Source organism: Grampus griseus (genome assembly GCF_964374135.1).
Source record: "Grampus griseus genome assembly, chromosome: 8".
Lineage (NCBI taxonomy): Eukaryota > Metazoa > Chordata > Mammalia > Artiodactyla > Delphinidae > Grampus > Grampus griseus.
This window is the reverse complement of record NC_139002.1, coordinates 73,145,983-73,160,425: the sequence shown is the minus strand read 5'-3', so window position 1 is coordinate 73,160,425 and position 14,443 is coordinate 73,145,983. Positions and strand designations below refer to the sequence as shown.

General features: G+C 38.5%; 1 protein-coding gene across 1 annotated transcript in view; it reads right to left on the bottom strand.

Annotated features, from left to right (window-relative positions):
* The window catches only part of LOC309826121 (L-lactate dehydrogenase C chain-like), a gene marked incomplete at both ends in the record, with an annotated part of 50,522 nt that extends 37,766 nt beyond the window's left edge, over positions 1-12,756 (bottom strand). Inside the window, 3 exon segments of the mRNA XM_082660100.1 lie at positions 1,072-1,245; positions 7,736-7,853; positions 12,631-12,756. Coding sequence (XP_082516226.1) covers positions 1,072-1,245; positions 7,736-7,853; positions 12,631-12,756 — 418 coding nt within the window.
* Positions 12,757-14,443: the final 1,687 nt, after the last annotated feature.

Sequence of the window (14,443 nt, the reverse complement as noted above, 5' to 3'; positions counted from 1 at the left end):
AGAGGCCCGCGTACCGAAAAAAAAAAAAAGGGCAGAGGAACCAAACAGACATTTTTCCAAAGAAAACATACAAATGGTTAACAGGTTCATGAAAAGATGCTCAACTTCACTAATCATCTGGGAAATACAAATGAAAACCACAGTGAGATATCACCTGACACCTGTTAGAATGGCTATCACCAAGAGGACACATGTTGGCGAGGATGTGAAGAAAAGGGAACACTCGTGCACTGCCTACAGGAATGTAAATTGCTACAGCCACTATGGAAAACAGTATGGAGGTTCCTCAAAAAAATTAAAAATAGAACTACCATATGACCTAGCAATCCCACTTTGGGGCATATATCCACAGGAAATGAAATCAGTATCTCAAAGAGATACCAACACTCCCATATTCACTTCAGCATTATTCACAATAGCCAAGATATGAAAACAGCCTTGATGTCCATCTACAGATAAATGTCTAAAGAAGATGTGGTATACAGATATACTGGAATATTCAGCTACAAAAAAGAAGGACATTTTGCCATTTGTGACATAGATGGACCTTGAAGGCCTTATGCTAAGTGAAATAAGTCTGACAGAGAAAAAAAATACTGTATGATATCACATATGTGGAAACTAAAAAAGCCAGACTCATAGAAAGAGAGAATAGAATGGTGGTTGCCAGAGGCTAGGGGAAAGGAGAAATGGGGAGATGTTGGTCAAAGGATATAAACTTCCAGATGTAAGATGAATAAGTTCTGAGGATCTAATGTTGGCTATAGTTAACACTACTATATTTTATATATATACTTGAAAGTTGCTAAGAGAGTAAATCTTCTCTTAGTGAACCTTCTCTCTCCTTTCTTTTGTGGAGTTCCCACCACAAATAACCACGTTATATGCATTAAACTTACATGTTATATGTCAATTATATATCAGTAAAGCTGGAAAAAAAGTATTGTGTATTTGGATGGGGGCGGTTTATTGTCATAAATTTACCTAAATGACATTGTTTTAAAAAGAAAAAAAAAGGAATGGTATGGAAATATCATCCTTATGCAGTTAAACGGAGTAGAAGGGACTCACCTGGATTTGAAACAATAAGCATCTTAGAGTCAGGACTATTTTGGACTATGGCAGGAATGATTGATTTCATGATATTCACATTACGTTGGACCAGGTCAAGGAGACTTTCTCCTTCCTGCTGCCGTGCACCTGCTGTGACAATAACTAATTTGGAATTTGCAGATATACTGTAATCTAAAGAAGGAAACAAAAGAAACTATTTGGTCAAGACTGCCATAATCACTGTGCTTTAATTCTTTAAAAGTCTATTGCATGATGATGGTATTAAAGTACTACTTTCATGTCTGGCATTTGCAGATGAACAGATTTTCCATATAGTAATGTTATCTTGTATAATCTGAAGGAAATTTTGTTACTATGATTTACCAATGTTCACATGGCTTTTTAAAAAAAAAATAATAACAGAACCTACCATGGCTTTTAGCCCACATTCTCATTTGTTATTAAGGCCTGAGGCACTGCAAGTCAGCTCTCTGGATTTTTAGAAATACCATATGAATCAGAAGCTTAGAACTCTGAGAATTTATGTGTGTTTCATGATTCGAAGAGTGAGAATGTATTTACTTACATTATTTACTTAAAATTATTATTATAACTTGTTTATGTATTTGAGATCATAAACAAGTTCTTGATTCACACAAGAAAATTAATTACCTTCTAAATCTGATGACCAATTGTAAAATGTTTCACCTATTAAACCCAATGACAGGGGCTTTCCTGGTGGCGCAGTGGTTGAGAATCTGCCTGCCAATGCAGGGGACACGGGTTCGAGCCCTGGTCCGGAAAGATCCCACATGTTGCGGAACAACTAAGCCTGTGCGCCACAACTACTGAGCCTGCGCTCTAGAACCCGCGAGCCACAACTACTGAGGCCCGTGCACCTAGAGCCCGTGCTCCACAACAAGAGAAGCCACCACAATGAGAAGACCACGCACCGCAACGAAGAGTAGCCCACACTCACTGAAACTAGAGAAAGCCCGCGCGCAGCAACGAAGACCCAACGCAGCCAAAAATTTTAAAACATAAGTAAATTAAAAAAAAAAAACAACGACAATATGTTACAATGCTCACTATCCCATACTGGACTTTTTAAAAACTATCATATACTTAGAAGTTATTTTCTATTTGGATGTCAAAAACTAAATTAGCTAAAATCTCTATATGCCATCTCCATTTTAAAAAAACTTATTTTTATGCTCTTTTGAAAAGGAAATTTGCTTAATTTTAAACATACTATTGCATCTCTATGATCATTCTTATATCTTTCTAATCCAATTTATAAACCGTAAACATCTGAATGGTTTTCCTGCCCCAGTAAAGATTTTAATTAGAAAGACAAACTTAGAGAATTTCATTTCTTAGGCTGGCAAGTTTCACATTAATCTAAGAGATTATCTTTCCCTTGTATCAAATAAAAGATCTACACAGGGCTTCCCTGGTGGCGCAGTGGTTGAGAGTCCGCCTGCCGATGCATGGGACACGGGTTCGTGCCCCGGTCCGGGAAGATCCCACGTGCCGCGGAGCGGCTGGGCCCATGAGCCATGGCCGCTGAGCCTGCGCGTCCGGAGCCTGTGCTCCCCAACGGGAGAGGCCACAACAGTGAGAGGCCCACTTACCGCAAAAAAAAAAAAAAAAAAAGATCTACAGGAGGAAGTTCTCTTCTCTCTCTGCATACATAGTCTACTCACTCTTGCTCAAAGACCTTGCTTGACATCATCTTCCATAAAGTCTTATCTAACCACAGAAATCCAAAGTAATCTCTCAACCTCTGTCTCTCTCTGTAACTCTCTATCCCAGCCCCTCGTTTTCTCCCTCCTCCCCCCCGACTTTTGGAGAATAAACTGGCAAAAAGCCTCGCAACTTCTCCAGAATCATCTCGCCATAGCTCAGATCAACTATTTGAAATATTATGTCCGACAACTTCAATTAAAGTGTATACCAGAGTAAAATATCAAGTCTTTTCACAATCTGCCAACAAGTTAACTTACTAGCTTTGTGTCTTATTTTTATTTCAGATTTTCCAGATACCCTGATTCTCTTAATGCCATCATCTCCTTACCTGTTATTTATTTTCCTTTCTAAATATAACTCAGTCCTCCCAGAGACAGCAAACCATAGTGGTCTGGAGCAAAGGCTTCTTCAAATACCAATTCCTCTGCCAGGCATCCCCTAATTATATCATTCATAAATACTACTCTGACTTCACTGAATTTTTATAGCACTTACTGCCTATAATTCTCACATAGTCCTTATTTATAGTGCCTTATGTTATCTTCCTGTGGTTATGTTGTATTTATACCCCTAACTTGATCATTAGATCCATAATAACAGATTCTGGTCTCATACTACCTTAAAACCTTAAAAAGGTTTACTACCTATTCATATTCAAATAACATATTAAGTTTTATCTGTTTTGAATCATAAGGTATGTATTACTTTAGATAAATATTATCTGACATTTATCCATGTTAATGTGTGTCCCTCTAGTTCATTCATTTTCATTGCTGTGTAATATTACAGTGCATAATTGATCAACTTAGTATTGTTATACAATGAATTATTTCCAGTTTGGGGCTATTACAAATGACAACACTATACATCCTTGTACATGTATCTTAGTGCACATGTACACAAATTTCTCTTGGGAATATACCTAGGAGTGCAATTTCTAGGTTTGGGATATGTTCATGTTCAACTTCACCAGGTAATGACAAACTTAAAAAAAAACATAGTTTTAATATAATACATTTCTACATGTCATGCATGAGAAAACCTATTGTTCCACATCCTGACAAACACTTAGTATTATCACACTTTTGCCAATCTAATAGGTGTGTAATGGTATATTGATATACTTTTTATTTTCTTGGTTACTAATGAGATTGTCTTTTCCTATATTTATAGGCAATTCGAGTTTCTTCTTTTGTGAAATGTTCAAGTCTTTTCCTATTTTTCTGTTGGGCTACCTATATTTATCTTATTTATTACCCAAGTACTTTTAGTCTGAACACAATTCCTTTGCCAGTTGTTTATGTTGCAAATGTTTTCTCTCAGTTTACACTTTGTCTCTTCACTCTTTTAGTGCCTTTTTAAGAACATAAACACTAAACTTTATACTCTTTCCTTTACTGTTTATGCTTTTTGTGTCCTTGTGTTTAATAAATTCTTCCCTATCCTGAGGTCATAAAGATATTCTATGTTATCTTCTAAACAGAAGCTTTGAAGTTTTGCCTTTCATATTTTTGGTCTTTAACCAATTTGGAATTGTGTGTGTTATCAAGAAACGGTTCAGGGGACTTCCCTGGTGGTCCAGTGGCTAAGACTCTGTGCTCCCAATGCAGGGGACCCAGGTTCGAGCTCTGGTCAGGGCACTAGATCCCACATGCTGCAACTAAAGATCCCACATGCCGCAACTAAAGATCCTGCATGCCGCAACGAAGATCCGTTGCAGCCAAATAAATAAAAAAATATTTTTTTTTTAAAAAGGAAAGGGTTCAATTTTATTTCTTTCCATAAAAACAACTATTGCCATAAGAAAAAGAATTTATAAGTCTGCAAATTTCCCATTGATCTACAATATGATCAGTGTTATATAACGATCTTTTGTTTGTCTCTGCACTTAATTAGTGTAGCTTTGTAATAAGTCTTGATATCTGGTAAAGCAAGTTCTCACCACCTTGTTCTTTTTCAAGAGTATTCTTGACTGCGCAGCCCAGGCTATTGCCATGGTGAAGCTGAGCAAAGGCTGCAGCAGCTCTTCAAGGGTGGGCACTTTGCCATCCACCGGAGCTCTGTTCCTTTTAAGATTTACCTGGGATTTGAGAAGAATGCCTGAATCTACTGTTTTGAACCTGCTTTGGGGATAAAGGACTATTTGGTCAACTGGATTTGGAAGCGATCAATGGACAGGAAGAGCATGGAAGGTGTGCACTCTGCCTGGGAGGTGAAATGGAACATCTTTCAGACATTTACCAGTTGGATGGCACAGGGTTCTCACTGCACAGCTGCATCTGTGGCAGAGTGGAACCTCTACTGACTTATTTATGAAAGACTGTATCAAAATAAGTGTTTTTAACAATGTTTTAAAAAAGTATCTTGTCTATTCTTGGACCTTTGAATTTCTGAATGAATTTTAGAATTAGTTTATTATGTACAACAACAACAACAATAAAACTTGTTGGGTTTTGACTGTGATTGCATATAATCTATAATCAATATGGGAAGAACAGACATCTTACAATATTGAGACTTTTATGAACAAGGCATATCTCTTCATTTATTTAGATATTTAACATCTTTCAATGAGGCTGTATTATTTTCTGCATAAAAGCTCTTATACATGTCTTGTTAGATTTATTCCTAGGTACTTCCTATATTTGATAACAAATAATACCTTTAAAAATTTTTGCTTGTTTTTGAATAGATTTTTAATAATAAAAGTTAATATTATTAATAGTTAATAATTATTAATAGTTAATAATTTTGTGTCTGGCATCCTTGCTAAACTCTTATTTAGTTCTATATGTTGTCCCTCTTCTTATATTTATCTTCTTTTTGATTTTTTTATAAAATCAAAAAGTATGTTTTTATAATTTTACTTCTTCCCCTTTACTAAAAGGATTGATTCAGGTACTTATCCTGCCATATGGCTAGAAATTCAAGGCTGAATGATTTTTTAAAGCGTTTTAATATAGGAGTAGCTCTTTTAACTTGACTCCACTCAATAAACTCAACAGATTAACTGATGTAAAACATACTGATACCCAAGGCACACTGAACACTCTCAACTAGCAGACTTCTGTCTAGTACATCTGTATACTTCTGCTCATGAGTTGCTGCATATCAAGAATCTGTCACGCTTATACCCAAATATATTTATGCCAGATATATCTATTAATTATATAATATGATGTAAATCACTAAAATATGAGGGTGAAAGAAACACACGGTAAAGGTAAACACCACATTCAGGATTGAGATATGAACACATGTAACACACAGAGTGTATCAAGTGAATTGGTAATGTTTTATTTCTTTTGCTGGGTGTTGGATACACTGATGTTTGTTATACTTAAAACTTTTTATATCTGAAGTATTTCATAATTAATTTTTTTAATGATTGTTACTATGAAAATTAAGTTGAATGCCTTAGAAAGACATATTAAAAGAAGGTTGTTTAAAAATCTTCCTCTTAGGTATGAGAGAAATAAAAATGGAGAAAAACCATAAAAATTTAATAGAATTTTGTGATTAGACTGCTTCATAAGTATCTTTAAATTAATTACAGTATTTTAAAGAAATAGAAATGATTACTACTGGTATGCTATAAAAAACACACTGCAAAACTCCAATCAGCTGAGCCATACTCAAAGTCCTTGCCCTACAATCAGAAAATCAGCAAATGAAGTTCTAAGTACATTAACATGTTTAGGTCAATATAAAATTTTATGATGGTTCTTTCTAATAGGCATTTTTAAATTAAGTAACCACTTTCAGTTCCAATCATGTTAGATAAGAGGGATTCTAGTAGAAAGTACATCTGTTGAATCACATTACCAAAAAGCACACTACATACATCAGTGTATGATAAAAGTTATTTTTCCTAATGCTCTAAGGCTTCTTACTTGGCCAACACATGATGCTAGTGCTAATGGGGCTAAGCTCTCCATTTCCTCTTCTATAGCATCAAACTATACCCTGAAACATGATCCTCTAAAAACACACATCAAAAAAACAGGTTAGGGACTTCCTTGGTGGCGTAGTGATTAAGAATCAGCCTGACAATGCAGGGGACACGGGTTCGAGCCCTGGTCCGGGAAGGTCCCATATGCCACGGAGCAACTAAGCCCACGCTCCACAACTACTGAGCCTGCGCTCTAGAGCCTGCGTGCCACAACTACGGAAGCCCACGAGCCTAGAGCCCGTGCTCCGCAACAAAAGAAGCCACTGCAATGAGAAGCCCGTGTACTGCAACGAAGAGTAGCCCCCGCTCGTCGCAACTAGAGAAAGCCTGTGTACAGCAACGAACCCCACACAGCCAAAAATAAATAAATAAATAAAACAGGTTAAAGAATATAGATAAATGTATCAGTAATATTACAAAACTATTCAAGACTGCATATCCTTGAGAAAATATATAAGACTGAATGGCAAGTTTAAAAAGCATTTATATGTCAGTTGTGTAAAAAACAAATGAAAAAAAGAAAGAAACAAAACCATTAACAGACGAGATTTAAAATTTTCTTCATACTGTTTTTGTATTTACCAAATTTTCTCCCATTAGAATGGAATGTGTTTGTTTGTTTGTTTGTTTGTTTGTTTTTTGCGGTACGCAGGCCTCTCACTGTTGTGGCCTCTCCCGTTGCGGAGCACAGGCTCCGGACGCGCAGGCTCAGCAGCCGTGGCTCACGGGCCTAGCTGCTCCGCGGCATGTGGGATCTTCCTGGACCGGGCACGAACCCGTGTCCCCTGCATCGGCAGGCGGACTCTCAACCACTGCACCACCAGGGAAGCCCCTGGAATGTTTTTTTTCAAAAAATTAACCTTCTAAACTATATGTCCTAATTACAATAGTGCTATTTTTTAATTTTATATTTATTGACAACAGTTTGATAAACTTCATTACTTGTTTTTAAAGCTCTGAAAATAACTTTATAAAACTAACCTTTTCCAGAAACAAACTTTGAAGTATTAAAGAAAAGACTGCCATGCTGAAGATCCATTGTTTCTCCCTTCAGTCTGTCCACTGCAACATCCACAAGGGCAAGCTCATCAGCCAAATCCTAAAATACATGAAAGTCCTGAATAAAATGTTCCCATTTCAGTTTTAGGAGAAAGAGAAAAAATTTTGTGTGGTTATTTTAGAATCAAAGGAGTGTTACATTTTTAATAGAAAAACTGGTCTAAAAATAATGGTCTTTATGGGAGTTCCCTGGTGCCCTAGTGGTTAGGATTCTGAGCTTTCACTGCTGTGGCTCCGGTTCAATCCCTCAGTCGCTGGTAGGGGAACTGCAAGCTGAAAGGCATGGCCAAGAAAAGTCTTTTAATGTGCCTAGAGAGACCAGAAGTTAAGGTAAACAACAGAATGTAGCAAAAATTATTAATTGCTTTGCCTTCGTGTAATTGTTAAGTTTTTTAGAATTGGTTTTCTTCCACTTCAGGTAACAGTATAAAACAAATGAAAAGTTATGAAATCCTTTCAAAGGTTTTTATTATATTTAACTCTTATGCCTAATTTCTGAATTGGCTGAAGTTGTTTTTAGTATGAATGCTCATGGCCAAAATATAAAGGTAGCCACCTGTGGGAAACCATTTCATGTGGCTCAGTATATTACAATTAACGTCCGCCCTCCAACCTAGGGGTAGATAAGCATATACCAGACCCAACCAATTGTTCCATCCTTCCTTCTGGCTGCATCAATTAGTTCACAAATGGGTATATGGCCCAGGCATAACAAATGAGCACAATGTCTATGAGGTTAGAAAATGGAAGATGAGAAATGAAGTCCCGTTTTTCTTTGCAATCATAAGCTCTAATGATATAAGACTCTAAGAACAAACTGTACAGCCATCTTCACCACCATATACAAAGACCCTGCCCAAGGATTAAGCCAACAGAGGAAGTATGGACTAAGATATACAGAGACTGTGTCTTGATATGTCTGAATTCCAGAATTTAGTAATATCTGAAGCTAGCTCTACTGAGATTTTTTCCAGTTACATGAACAATACACAGTCTCTATATACTGTACTATATTCTAATTTATTGGGGTTTCATCACATGCAACAGAATATAGAACTATACAGAAGGAATGCAGGGGACTTCCCTGGCGGTCCAGTGACTAAGACTCTGTGCTTTAACTGCAGGGGGCACGGGTTTAACTAAGATCCCACATGCCATGTGGCAAAAAAGAAGAAGAAGAAGGAATGTATTCCCTCAGATTCCAGTGGCCAGATTCCAAAGGTGAACAGTAAGGGAAAGGAATCAAAGTCCCTATTTACTACTGTTCCCCACCCCACCCTCCACATCAGGAACCATCTGGCCTTTCTGGAAAACTGTAAATTCTAAAATTTACTGAATTATGTGTCATACATCAGGAATAGGATAAGGATAAGGAGTTTCATCCAAAAGAATCATATATCACTTTTCAGCTAACTGATAAGAAAACCAGATCATGCTTACAGATCCATTTTTACATCTGTGTATCTGTCTGGTCTGGACAGAAAAACAGAAACCACTCTAAGCATTTCAACAGAAGGAATTTAATATAGGGAATTGGTTAGACAGATGTTGAACGGCTGAAAGAACAGAAGGGGAACATTTATGGTAACCCAGAGATAGTAACTGCAGCTTGAAGCTACCACCCCCAAGGCTGAGGAAGCAGAGAGTCTAAAGGAGGTGCTTCATGGAACTAGGCTCAGACTCTGGAAGAGGCAAAATCTGCCTACTGCTCACACCACTAAACGGACAAGATGAGGTCAATGCTGGTGGCTCCAAAAGAAAGTGGAGGTTAGAACCAACTGCTACCTTTGGGACAAAGGGATACAGCTGGGATGACAGTGAACAGAACAATAAGCAAACAGAAGGCAGCAGGTCATGGTTCTCCTCTTGCCTCCCAACTTTCCTCTAGTGTTCCCTATTGGCAGAACCTAACAAGATGCCAACTGGCAAAGGAGAAAACGATTATGTGGAGATCCAGCGCCAGCATCACAAAGCAGAGTATACAAAGCTGAATTTGGAGCTGAGTGCCAGTAAGTTAATACCCAACACAGCCTGCTTTGAAATTATATTTCCAACTTGATTTATCTCCCTTCTCAACAGGTTACCAGAAAATTCTCTCAAGGGAACCTTTCCATCCCCATTTGTCTTGACTGTCAAAGACGGAGCTCAAATAATCCCTAAAAGTTTTTATTTGTTTTTTAAGAATTAACTACATCTATATGAGCCATTTCTCAAATACAATTCCAAATAGAGAGCCTGGGATTGTTAAGCCTACCAGAATCTAAAGGAACAGTTAAGAGTATCCCAGGATCTTTTCTCTAGGGAGGTCCTGAGTAACCATAGTAAGGTAGAGAGATAGAAAAAAAAAATTAATCTAAGGAAAACTGCTATGGGCACTTTGCTCTGTACAGGACAAGGAAGTAGGTTGTACTGCTAGCCACTCCTAAAAACTTTACATGTCCTGATAAAACCTTTAAAGTCCACCTTTCATGAAATATGCAGGTGTCATGGTATTCATTACAGCCCTTATGACCCTTCACATCAGTGGACTATATGAATATGAATATTTTAATATCTTTCATCACTTTCCATTTATCCCACAATTTACATCAATGTGACTTGAAGACAAGGTCCTGAACTACTCTCCTTCATTTGGACATTTGCCAGGGTACAATGGATTCTAGTAGAAAATAAATGGGCTCTAACAACTGACCTTCTCGTACAATTTGAGTTCTGAGATTTCATGATAATATTCCTTGGAGTAGGCTTTTATTGATTCATTGTGTTGAGCCCTCAGTGAATTCTTCATATCTGCAAACTCATGTCCTTTTATCTCTTGAATAATTTTCTTCCCTCTCTTATTTCTTACTGAAATGTCAATCAACTACTGGACCTCCTGACTGACCCTCTAATTTCATCTCTTTTCTATATTCCATCTTTGTCTGACAGTCTGCTATCTAGCAGCCCAGAGGGAGTAAGAGGATTCTTGCCTCACTGTGGAACATGTAGACGTTCAATGAGTTCGTTCAATGAAGTCCGCCTGCCGATGCAGGGGACGCAGGTTCATGCCCCAGTCCGGGAAGATCGCACATGCCATGGAGCGGCTGGGTGCGTGAGCCACGGCCACTAAGCCTGCGCGTCCGGAGCCTGTGCTCCGCAACGGGAGAGGCCACAACAGTGAGAGGCCTGTGTACCGCAAAAAAAAAGAAAAACAAGAAAAAAAAGAAATAGAAAAATCCATTCTAAAATTCAAATGGAATCTCAAGAGACTCTGCATAGCTAAAACAATCTTGAAAAGGAACGAAGCTGTAGGTCTCAAGCTTCCTGATTTCAATACTTATTACAAAGCTACAGTAATCAAAACAGTGTGGTACTAATATAAAGAGACATGCAGACCAATGGAACAGAACAGAGAGCCCGGGGGAAAAAAACCTCTCACATATATGGTCAGATATTTTTTGACAAGAGTGCCAAGATCATTCAATAGGGAAAGGACAACATTTTCAACAAATGGGATAACTGGATATTTATGTGCAAAAGAATAAGGTTGGACTATCTACATTTATATAATATATATTTTATAAATTTACATTTATATATTTACATTATACCATAGACAAAATTAACTAAAAATGGATCAAAGACCTAAATGTAAGACCCAAAACTATAAAACTCTTACAAGAATAGAGGGAAAGCTTCATGACATTGGATTTGGCAATGATTTTTGGATATGACACCAAAACCACAGGCAACAAAAGTAAAAACAGATAAATTGAACTACATTAAAATTTAAAACTTCTGTGCATCAAAGGACACAACCAACAGAGCAAAAAGGAAACCCAAGGAATGGGTGAAAATATTTGAAAACCATTTACCTGATAAGCAGTTAATATTCAGAATATAAAAAGTACTCCTACAACTCAAAAACAAATAAAACTCCAATTTAAAAATGGGCAAAAGGACTTCCCTGATGGTGCAGTGGTTCAGAATCTGCCTGCCAATGCAGGGGACACAGGTTCGATCCCTGGTCCGAGAAGATCCCACATGCTGTGGAGCAACCAAGCCTGTGTGCCATAACTACTGAGCCAGCGCTCTAGAGCCTGCAAGCCACAACTACTGAGCCCATGTGCTGCAATTACTGAAGCCCACATGCCTAGGGCCCGTGCTCTGCAACAAGAGAAGCCACCACAATGGAAAGCCCACGCACCGCAGTAAGAAGCCCACACACAACAATGAAGAGCAGCCCCCGCTCGCCACAACTAGAGAAAGCCCGCACGCAGCAATGAAGACCCAGTGCAGCCAATAAATAAATAAATAAATAATAATAAAAAAGAAAAATAAAAGTGGGCAAAAGATTTGATACAGACATTTCTCCAAAGCTATACAAATGCCCAACAAGTACATGAAAACATATTCTGGAAATAGAAAGGAAAATTAAAGGACTTCCATTGTTATTTTATCAAATTTGGTACTTTTTATTTTATCATGAGAATGTAATGCTTATATAATTAAAAAAAATTTTTTTAAGTATAAGCCATTGGGAAATATGATTTTCACCCATTACTCTTCAAGGAAGACAAAGTGCTGAATCACTTTAACAGAAAATGTTATACTATTAACAAAATAATATAATCAGTGTGTCTCCTAGGAATAAATTTAAATAGTCTGGCAATGCCTAACAAATGGTAAACTCCAAATAAATGTTTCTTAAATTGTGTAAAAATCAGATGATACTTATTTGCTCCAAGGGATTAACCCTGCAACCCTGCACTCATGATCATCTACAAGACCTATGAGTGCTTACTCATTTTCAGCCACAGTATAGGCTTATCACTTACCTTCAATAAGATACAAACAGCACAAGCCATGCCTACAGCACCAGTTCCAACAATGGTGATCTTACTCTGGGAGACTTTATCTTCTTCAATTAGATTCTCAATAAGCTGCTCCTTGACAGTTGACATTTTCAGAACCTGATAGGGATAATGCAATTTCAGTGAAATCAAAGTCCCTGAATTAATCACTCTCATACCTACCGATGTACTAACCACACTGAACATCTAAGGACCTACCTCTTGAGTTTGCAGAATTTTGGAGCCAGGAGCAGGGGGAAGCCAAAGAAAAAAATTCCTGGTCGAGGGGTGGAACACGGACCAGTCTATCTATCCGTATTAGGGATTGGGGAACCAACAAGTTTTTAAAGGTTCTCCCTGCCCCCAGCCACCATTTTCGCTCCAGTCCCAGTCACTCACAAACGCTTAGCGTGGCGCAACAGTATAGGCAGTCTGAATGTGTAACGTACGGCCGTTAGGCTGCTTTTTAAAGTTACACCAGTTAAAAAAGGACAGCAAAGTCCGTTGAGGTGTGAAGCACAGCAACAGTTACTCCCTGAACCGTTCCGCAAGCACGCTCCCACGCATGGCTCTCCTCCGTCAGCACGCAAGCTCCGCCCCCGGCCAGCCCGGGGCGCAGGCGCATTGGCTCAGGCTTGTCCTCTGGCCCGAGGGCGTTCCGCGCCACCTGTGGTTATGTTCTCTTAATACCGGTAGGTGGTATTCTAGACGGTCTTGAAGAGTGTGCAAGAGAGGGATGTTGGTGTGTTGTTTCATTTCCTTCAGCCGGCCTAGGCTTCGGACTGATTTTAGGGCGAAGCTTTTTGGAGGCCAGACTACCACGTGGAGGGCAAGGGGCCAGGCTCGAAGTCGTCGTGGGAAAGAACTCTCCCGGGAGCGCCCCATAATCTCCAGTGGACCAGCTAAAACCAGCATCCTGAGGACAGTGCTTCCAAATCTGAATTGATAGTAGCTAGTGGAGGCGAGATTGAAGATGGGCAGCTATCTTGGGACATATGTGGCAGAGCTCAAGGCCTGAACCGACCTAACTTACCTCTCTATGAGAGGGCATGCTGAAGGGACCTGGGCCCCGAGGACGAAAAGGAATTTAAGGAAAGAGCAGACTTGGGAATGATCAGCCTGAGTTTCAGAAACAAACTTCAATGCACTTACATGCCCTTGTCTGAGCATTTATTTGCAGGAATTTAAAAAATTATGATTAAGTTCTATAACTTCAGGACTGAGTGGTAAAATAAAGTTTGAATTTCCCTTGAAAGAACAGAGGGTAATAATGAAAAGGAAAGGCCATGTCTAGTTTTCTAAGGGTGATTTTAATTTATGCCAAGGATTTATTTATAACTCACAGAAGGGGACACAACCTCCTCTGTCATCTTTTGTCATCACTTGCATTTGAATCCTTTTCAGAATCTAAAGGATAATCTATTTTCTGTATCAAAGCCTGTAGTTTGTTTTTAATGTGAGTTAGATCATGCAGTGAGGCTGCTTAAAACCCTTCAATGGCTTTCCATTACACTTAACCAGTTTTTACCACAACCTAAGAGGCATTCAAGACTTGGCCGCCTTCTGTCCCTCCAACTTCATCTCAAGACACTCACCACACTTCCCTCCAGCTTTTGGACAGCTTTTTCCTGTTCCATATATCTGGAAAGTTCTTCCCCAGCCCCTCTCAAAGTTGATTCCTCATTTTCAGTTTTGAACATAAACAGCACTTCATCTAGCTTTCCTTGACTAATGTCTCAACTACCATCAGCTCCCTACATCTCTCCTGTTTCTCTTATGGCGCTTTTCACAACCTACT